This window comes from Lepidochelys kempii, chromosome 28 (assembly GCF_965140285.1).
Source record: "Lepidochelys kempii isolate rLepKem1 chromosome 28, rLepKem1.hap1, whole genome shotgun sequence".
Lineage (NCBI taxonomy): Eukaryota > Metazoa > Chordata > Testudines > Cheloniidae > Lepidochelys > Lepidochelys kempii.
In genome coordinates, this window is record NC_136407.1 from 2,449,713 (window position 1) to 2,459,109 (window position 9,397).

Consider the following 9,397-nt stretch of genomic DNA (forward strand, 5'->3'; position numbering starts at 1 on the left):
GGCCGAGCGCGCGCGCTGGCTGCTGGGAGGGGGAGGGGGCGGCCGGCGGTTGCCATGGCAGCGCGATGGAGACGTTCCCGTCCCGCTACTTCACCCCGCGCGAGGTGGCGGCGCACGCGCGGCCCGGGGACCTCTGGGTGTCGTTCCTGGGCCGCGTCTCCGACCTCAGCCCGCTGGTCCGGCAGCACGAGGGTCTGCGCCCACAATGCCCCGCGCCGCCCCCCACAATGCCCCGCGGCGCCGCCCCCCTGCCGAGCCCCCCGGGACCCCCCCCACCCGCAGAGCCCCGCGGCGCCCCCGCCACCAACCCTCCCCCACAATGCCCCGCGCCGCCCCCCCCCCCGCCAACACCCCCCACAATGCCCCGCGGCGCCCCCCCCGCCAACACCCCCCACAATGCCCCGCGGCGCCGCCCCCCTGCCGAGCCCCCCGGGACCCCCCCCACCCGCAGAGCCCCGCGCCGCCCCCGCCACCAACCCCCACAATGCCCTGCGCCGCCCCCCCCGCCAACACCCCCCACAATGCCCCGCGGCGCCGCCCCCCTGCCGAGCCCCCCGGGACCCCCCCCACCCGCAGAGCCCCGCGGCGCCCCCGCCACCAACCCTCCCCCACAATGCCCCGCTGCGCCGCCCCCCCGCCGAGCCCCCCGGGACCCCCCCACCCGCAGAGCCCTGCGCCGCCCCCCCTGCCAACCCCCTCCACAATGCCCCGCGGCGCCCCGCCACCAACCCTCCCCCCAATGCCCCCCGCCGCCCCCCCGCCGAGCCCCCCAGCACCCCCCCACCCGCAGAGCCCTGCGCCGCCCCCCCTGCCAACCCCCTCCACAATGCCCCGCGGCGCCCCGCCACCAACCCTCCCCCCAATGCCCCCCGCCGCCCCCCCGCCGAGCCCCCCAGCACCCCCCCACCCGCAGAGCCCTGCGCCGCCCCCCCTGCCAACCCCCTCCACAATGCCCCGCGGCGCCCCGCCACCAACCCTCCCCCCAATGCCCCCCGCCGCCCCCCCGCCGAGCCCCCCAGCACCCCCCCACCCGCAGAGCCCTGCGCCGCCCCCCCTGCCAACCCCCTCCACAATGCCCCGCGGCGCCCCGCCACCAACCCTCCCCCCAATGCCCCCCGCCGCCCCCCCGCCGAGCCCCCCAGCACCCCCCCACCCGCAGAGCCCTGCGCCGCCCCCCCTGCCAACCCCCTCCACAATGCCCCGCGCCGCCCCCCCACCAACCCTCCCCCCAATGCCCCCCGCCGAGCCCCCCAGCACCCCCCCACCCGCAGAGCCCTGCGCCGCCCCCCCTGCCAACCCCCTCCACAATGCCCCGCGCCGCCCCCCCACCAACCCTCCCCCCAATGCCCCGCGCCGCCCCCCCCGCTAAGCCTCCCCACAATGCCCTGCGCCACCCCCCTAGCCCCCCCCCCACAATGTACCGTGGCATCCCTGAGCACCCCCCACAATGCACTGCGGTGCCACAACCCCCAGCACCCCCACAATACACTGCGGCTCCCTCCTGGACTCCCCCCAGAGTCCATCGCTGCACCCCCATACGCCCCCTCACATCGCACTCTGGTCAAGACCCCCCCAGTTGACTGGGGCACCCTCCATAGGCCCTCCCCCACACACAATGCTCACTCCACCCTTCATAGAGTCCCCCAAGCCCCCATGTGCACCCTGGCACTCTTCCCCACAGGGCACCCCCCCATCGGGACTCCCACACACCATCCTAGCCCCAGAGCCTGACCTGAACCTACTGGCCCTATAGCACAAAGGTAACCGGCATCCTTCCATTCACTGGGGGACCCCACACCCACTGCACCCCCTGCACACACCCACTGGTGGGCCAGCCCTCCCCCCCCCCCAAAGCCCTGTGGCACTCCTCCCTAGTCCCCTCCACTGAACCCGCACCCTCCCACATGAACCTGGCCCTACCAGCCTGGGGGCACACGGATGCATGTCCCCCACCCCGCCACATCACCGCACATGTCGTCTGACTCCCGGCTCTGTCTCCCGCAGGGGACGTCTTGCTGAGGCCCATCTTGGAAGCGGCGGGAAAGGACATTAGTCACTGGTTCAACCCCAAGACCAGAGACGTGAGCACTGGCAGAGCGGGGGGTCGTTACAGGGGGCCGGTGCTTGCCCAGATCCCCAAACGCCACCCCTGCAGTTTGACATGGGCACAGGGTTCTCCTTCCCTTCCTGTCCGAAACCGTTGTGAAGTGGTTAAACAGCTGCTGGGCCCTGCCCCAGAGGTGGCTGCATCTCAGTACAGGGGAGGGATCCCTGGATAACCAGCCGCCCTGCCCACCCTAGAGGTGGCTGCATAGTGGGAATAGAACGTTTTCCTTCCTTCCTTGTCTCCAGGGGTCCTTAGAGGAATTCCCCAGCTGGGCGCAGAACTCCCCCCCCACACCCCCACGGATGGAAACCTTCCCTCCCAGCCACATCACCCTCTCCAGCTCTGCCCTTTCCTGTCTCACAGGGTGGGACTGGCTTGTTCGCTAAGCAGCTGACTACAAGCTCGCTGACTTGCCGACGGGGTCCTGATCCACAGCCATTGGGGCTTCAGGGTCTGATGCCTCTGTCCCCTTCCCCCATGAACCCCACACTCAGGTTCCTGTTTGTGGTTCTTCTTGAGGGAGTGGGAGGCTGGGATCCATCCTCCGCTGTCAGTGGGGTCTGGGACCAGCTGATCTGGTGGAATCCTGGGGCTGCCCCCTTCGCCCAAGCTGTGAGCCGATATTCAGGGTTGTTCCCATTGGATGCTGCGAGTCAGGGATTTCGGTAATGCAAGCAAAGACCGTACTGCAATCCTGTTTTCTGGGATCAAACACCAGGCAGTTTCCTTGCTCAGAAATCCCCAAGCCTGCCTCTCCAGCCAGTCCTGTGCCCCAAAGAGCTCTGCCTCCTTGCTGACTCCCTCAGCACGGCTTCCCTAGCTTTCTTCCTCGCCCCTGCACAGACACAACTGCAACCAATCCATATCCCAGTTGCAGGGAAACCTTTTGGCTCTCTGGCCTTGGGCGGTGGCTTCTTAGTCAGCTCTTATGATGCAAAGGGGGTATTTAATTGCTCCTTCCATTTACGGTGCTTAGCAGGCCCATCAGCTTTAAGCAAGTCTGTGATTCTTGTCTGCCTGTAACACATTTATTGACCTAGGAGGCAGTGGCTGGGGGAGTGCAGTCGGATTCCCCCTTAACCCTGCTAATGGAATCGCCTGCCTTTCAGATCCAGACCCACGTGGACCCGCTGACGGGCTGCGTCAAGTACTACACCCCCCAGGGCCGCTTCATCCACATCCCACCCCAGCTGCCCCGCTCCGACTGGGCAAACGACTTCGGGCTGCCATGGTGGAAGGACAGCAAGTATGAAGTGGGGATCCTGGCTTCCAAGACCCGGCACATCCGCATCGTCAACACCCTGACCTCGCAGGAGCACATGCTGGAAGTGAGCTGGGCCTCACACGGGGCAGGGAGCTTGAGTGGCAACGCCGGGCGAACTGCCATCCCCACGCACTATTCAGGGGGGCCTTGAGTTACCAGGACATACGGACAGGCGCTAAGTGGGGTCTCCAATCAATCTAGAGCCCACTCCTGTCCTGAAATACACATGATGCGGTAGCATGCTGGTCCTTTAAGGCTGGTCATGACCCCATTTCCCCCGGATGCAGGGGGATTCTGGGAGTTGTAGTCCCTGAGGTGGAGGGCTTGGTAGCAAGGCATGCTGGGAAGGAGGGATATAAGAAGCAGGGCAGGGTGGGACATGGAGCGGGGTGGAGGGGAGTTGGTGGTCTGAGCCAGCAGCTGCTTTACACAAGGCTGGTGCTGCTGGGTTAGGGAGGCAGTGAACTCCCCTGTGAGCAGCAGGGGGCGCCGGGGGGAGATGGTGCTTTTGTTTCCCTGGGAGCTGAGGTTGGAGGTTTGGGGGAAGAAATATTTGCTCGAGGGCCGGTCAGTCCAGCAGGCCCCAAGTCTCTCACGCCATCCCCCAGGTGTGCGCGGAGGAGTCCATGTGGGAGATCCTGTGGCGCTACCTGCCCCACAACGCCCACGCCGCCAGCTATACCTGGAAGTACGAGGGCGTCAACCTGGACATGGACAAGACGCTGGAGCAGAACAAGATCCCGGACGAGGACGTGGAGTTCTGCCAGCTCAACCTGGACTCCGACCTGTACACGCCGGGCATCTTGCTGTACTTCAACGACGACCTCACCGAGTTCTAGGTAGCGGGGGCGGGGCCACCCATTGGGCCCTTTCCTTGGGGAGATTTCTGCCCCAGGTGGGAAACGGCTCTCAGTTCTCCTCCTGAATTCTCCACCTGCAGCAGCGCTGGGTGCGTCGCTCTGTCTGCAGGCCTCGAACCCGGGACCTTGCAGCTCTCGAAGCTGAGCTAAAGAAAACCCGGTTCCCGGAGCTCAAAGCGCCGCGGAGTGTTAGTGTTCCCTGCTTCATCCCATCCTGCCCCCTATGTCTCACCCCCAGCATTGCCAACTCTCACTCAAATCACAAGCCAAACCGGATTGGACCATAGGCCCATCAAGCCGGTATCCTGTCTGTGGCAGGGACCAATTGCTTCAGAATAAGGTGTGTGACACCCCCTAGTGGACATTTGTGGCATAGCCTGCCCAGGGGAGATGTTCCCCTGAGCTTAGGGTTTGCAAGTCCGTCCCGAGCGCCTTTGGTAATTCAGGATGTGCTCATTTATCCATATTGACCCTTTTGCTGAATCTTCTCTAAGCTCGGTATCTTGTGGCAGAGAGTCCCCCAGGACAGCTTCGTTCTCTACCCAGGTATTCCCTTCGATTGCTCTTGACGACCTCTCAGTTGTCCATGAGTGAGGCGTCATGGTCTCCGTGTTCTTTCTGTCCTAGGCGCAGGGAAGGATTGGCCCCGGTTCGGGAGCTGAAACGGTCGCTCCCGTTCCACGTCGGATGCAGGGTTCCTGTTTCTGGCCTGTCTCTGTGGTGCTGGTACCGTGGGGCTGTTTTGTACCAACTTGTCATGTTCATAATGGAAATAAAATCTTTGTTACGACACTAACGTTATGATCGTCTCTTGAGGGATGGGGGGTAGGAATTGTCACCATACATCAGGACCCATCAATAACCCACCCCTTCCCTGCCACCTTAAATCAGACCTGTGGGCCCATCTAGCCTGGTATCCTGGCCCCTCTCTGCTGCCCTGGATCATACCTGTGGGCCCATCTAGCCTGTTATCCCAGCCCCTCTCTGCTGCCCTGGATGAGATGCATGGGCCTATCTAGACCGGTATCTCCCCCATGGATTTGTTTACTGGCCTGACCTATGAATCCTGGATGCGTGCTGTGATCCCAGGGCCCTGCGCACTTCCACAGGCCTCACCCCCTGTGCCAGGTAATGAGCTGCTCTGGCCACTAGATGGCAGCAGCTGAGCATCCATCTCCCAGCCCTCAGCTGCCTTGCCAGAGATCCCTGACCCCCAGCTCCCCTCCCTCTCCCCCAGCTATCACAGTCGACAGCTGGGACTGGATCTGACACCTGGGGGGTGCGGACTTCATAGCTTCTGACGGCCGAGCTCCGTGCACACCCTCCTGGCATCCTTTGTCCGCCCCACTAACTCCCTGTGCACCCCCCCTCCCTTCCTCCTCTGTTGCAAGGACCCCCTGCCATTCCCCCAGTCCTTCCTCTGTGCCAGAGACTCTGTCTACCACCCCCTGCCAGGGGCTCAGTGTGCCCCATTTCCTCTCCCCCCCGCCCAACACACACACCAGGGTCCCCTTGCTCCCCTCAGCTATGGGGTGGGATCCTGCAATCCAGCTGCTCTCAGAGCTGCTCTCCAGGTTACACCCTGCCGGTCTCCAGCCATGTTCCTTCGCCCCCGGGGCGGTAACAGTACACAGTGCCCCAGAAGCTGGTTCTCTAGAGCAAAGCATGGTTTATTTTGCCCCAAGGTACACACCGCTCAGAGAAGTGGATTTAAAATAACTGAGATCTACACACTCCGCATTCCCCTCCATTCTTCTTTGAGTGAGTGGGTGCTCCACTCCCGGTTACTTTAAGTGCACACGTGTCCCCATACGCCTTGGATTTTTGGTGTCAGTGTTTGTTTGACCTACACATGCGCCCCATACCTCCTTGCGCCCTGTACTGAGGACATATAGGGCTGTGTGGGCGAACGCCCTTCAGTTCCACCTTTGTCCTGAGATGGAGTGTCGAGCGTGCCCGGTTAGTATAGTTTGCTAGTTTGGTTTAGTTGTTTTGTTGGGGCGGTTGTTATCCTTTGGTTCCTTTTTTTCTCCAGTTGAGAGGTTTCTCTGGCCTTTTCTGTTCTGCGCGATGCCAGGCTATAAGCGGTGTCCTTCCTCCTGGAAAGTACAGTAGTACAGAGAGCATCACGTTCTAAGTCTCTGGGTATTGACAAGAAAAGTAAAAGTGCTAGAGGTCCTTCTAAGAAGTCTTGGTCACCGAGTGAGAAAAATGTTCCAGAGACCACAGGTCCGAGATGGAGTTCCAAGTGGGTTCAGCACCGTGAGGATATCTAAGGCTTCCTCTAAGAGCCTTAGTATTACAAAACAGGATTGGGTACCAAAGACATCTTCAGCTTCGGGTGGTAGTATCCATACTAGTAGAAGGTCTACATCAAAAAAGTCTGTGCCTTTGTACGCTTCTGCATACCTGTACCTATACCATCATCCTATACGTACCACCAGAGTCTGACTCTGAACTCATAGCAAGTGTTTGGGGCCCGTAGCACTGATGCTCTCAAGATTGGTACCTGCCTTGATATGGAAGCTGGCCTCCTCATGTAACTACCTCCTAAATACCATTGGTACTGCAGGAGTTTAGATACTCAAAGGACTTTCTTGGGTCAAATAAGCCAGAGTCCTCATTATTTACCGCCACCAGACAGCTGTCCGTATCAAGATCTTCTGGGTCACTGACTCCACATTTTTTCATCAAAACCTCCTTATACAGGACTTCAACCCTCTAGGGTGAACAATTATCACCTCTCCTGAAATATGTTGACGATGACTCTTTCAGCCACCAGATTTTATGTTGGGGTTCTCCTGTTTATTCTGCAAGAGGCAATGCTTCTACCAATTCTGGCATGATCAATGGTGGATACCTCTTCTTATGCCCTATGGGGACCCCCAGTGGCCTTATTGAGACCCCTGGGCCCTATATCATCAACAGCCATAAGTGCCCTGAGTCACTCTTGTAAGGAGCAGAGACAGAGCCTTCTCCTTCACTTCAACCTTGTCAACCCGAACCATTAGAGGAGACTTTTGAGGAGCAGAAGGCAAGGGTTGGCAAGAATGTGGCAGGCTACATAAATATTTTGTCATTCCCAGATGAGGTTATAATGACTCCACCACCTTCCATGGCAGATTACTTCAGACAATTCCAGGAGCTGATAAAGCATGTCACTGGTACACTTCAAAACCCTTAAGAAGAGGTCCAGGATTCCCATCATAAACTCCTGGACAGCAGCTTCTGCATGTGTGGCCCTTCTTTGCTAGAACCTGCTAGGACCATCTGGCAGACTCCAGCAATGGCCCCTCCTACTTGTAAATGTGCCAACAACAAATATGTTCCAGCAAAGGACTCAAGAGTTTTAATTTTTACACCCAACACCAAATTCTCTGGTTATTGACGCAGTTAATGAAAATGGTAGACCACATCTGGGATCACGCACCATCCAGGGCAAATGGTCTCCCCAAAAGTGTCTTCTGTACATCCACATTCTGAAGTTGACAGCAGTCAGGAAGGCTTGCTGCCACTGATCAGAACCAAATCTGTCAAGATCACGACAGAAAATACGGCCTGCATGTTCTACATCGGTCATCAGGGCAGGGCACACTTCCTTTCACTCTGTGCTGAACCAATAAAACTATGGTATTGGTGTGTAGCTAACCAGGTAGTCATCTCAGCTTATTACCTCCTGGGTATACAGAACTCCATGGTTGACAGCCTGAGCAGGCACTTCTTCCAGAATTAAGAATGGGAGTAGGATTCACGAGTCCTAAAAAGCATGTTTCTCACCTGGGGGTTTCCAGGAGTGAGCTTCTTTGCCACTGCCCACAAAGTGCAAAAAATGTTGCTCGATCCTCAATCAATAGGAAAGACCTTCCTTATTTCATGGGCAAGGGGGTTTCTTGCTCTTGAAAGTTCTCAACAAGATCAAGTAGGACAAGAACAAGGTCATTTTGATGGCATTGACTTGGCTAAGACAGGGTGTGGTATCCTTGCCTGATTTGGTCTTGCTTGACATCCAACCTGGATGCTTCCAATCAGTTGCTGCTTGTTGTCTCGGGAGAACACTTCATCCCAAATTGGAAGTTCTGTAACTCCAGGCTTCTGAATGGTTCTCAGGGGTGGAGACTTGCTGCTCAAAAGAGGTACAACTCTTATTAGTAAACAGCAGAAGGACACCGATGAGAAATACTTCCCTTCAGAAATGGAAAAAAATTCACCACTGGTGTAGCCACTGACATCTCTCTCCAGTTCACTCTCCTCTTTCCACCATCGTGGACTACCTGTTGGGATTAAAAAGATGAGGTTTCCGTATGGGTTCCGTTAAGGTACACTATTGCAGCCTTTCATTTGTCTATGGGAGGTTTTTCAATTTTTGGTCATCCTCCAAATTAAAGATTCCTCATAGAACTGATTAAACTTTCCCCCCAGATTAGAGAACCTACTCCAATATGGGACTTGATCCTTGTCCTTAATTGCCTCATGAAACATCCATTTGAGCAAATTAGCTACATGTTCATTGCTTCACCTGTTTCATGAAAACAGCTTTTTTCGTGGCCGTCACTTCTGCCCAGAGGATCAGCGAACTGGGAGTTTTAATGGCAGACTATCTCTTTACCTTGTTTTTCAAGGAAAAGGCAATGCTATTACCACATGCTGAGATTCTACCTACGGTGTCTTCGGACTTTCATATTAATGTGACCATTCATCTTCTGTTTTTTTCCTCAAAACCGCATCAGACTAGGCAAGAAGCTTCTTGCCGTATTTTGGATGTCACAAGGATGTTAGCCTTCTCTCTTGGCAGAACCAAACCTTTGTGAAAGTCTCGCCAACTGTTTCTTTTCAGTTGCAGACAGATCCAAGAAATCCATAATCTCCACCCAGAGATTCTTGAAATAGGAGTATTATTTAATGTTATGACTCCTATCAACATTCAGCTCCCTTCTAGGGTGTTAGCATGTTCTACAAGGTCATCATCTACTTCCATGACATTACTCAAGGATGTTCCAACTGCTGAAATTTGTAGAGCTGCAACCTAGACTTCAGTACATACTTTCCTCAACCGCTGTGCTTTAGTTCATGCGTCTAGAGCAGATGCTGCAGTTGGCAATGCAGTGCTGTCTTCGGTAGTAGACTCTTGCCCAAAGCTCCCTCTTCTCTGTGGGGATGTTGCTTGAC

General features: G+C 57.3%; 1 protein-coding gene across 1 annotated transcript; it reads left to right on the forward strand.

The window, feature by feature from the left end:
* Positions 1-5: 5 nt before the first annotated feature.
* Positions 6-5,023, forward strand: CYB5D1 (cytochrome b5 domain containing 1). Its single transcript, XM_073326484.1, has 5 exons — positions 6-192; positions 2,005-2,081; positions 3,217-3,435; positions 3,980-4,210; positions 4,859-5,023. Exons 1-4 carry the CDS (start codon positions 66-68, stop codon positions 4,208-4,210), a joined length of 654 nt encoding a protein of 217 aa, XP_073182585.1. The 5' UTR covers positions 6-65; the 3' UTR covers positions 4,859-5,023.
* Positions 5,024-9,397: the final 4,374 nt, after the last annotated feature.

What these genes read in the sequence shown, in the direction of transcription:
- CYB5D1 (XM_073326484.1), top strand. Translation starts at nt 66, where the DNA reads ATGGAGACGTTCCCGTCCCGCTACTTCACCCCGCGCGAGGTGGCGGCG. An exon ending in TCAACCCCAAGACCAGAGAC is followed by an intron (nt 2,082 to 3,216) that starts GTGAGCACTGGC and finishes CCTGCCTTTCAG; the next exon opens with ATCCAGACCCACGTGGACCC. An exon ending in CGCAGGAGCACATGCTGGAA is followed by an intron (nt 3,436 to 3,979) that starts GTGAGCTGGGCC and finishes GCCATCCCCCAG; the next exon opens with GTGTGCGCGGAGGAGTCCAT.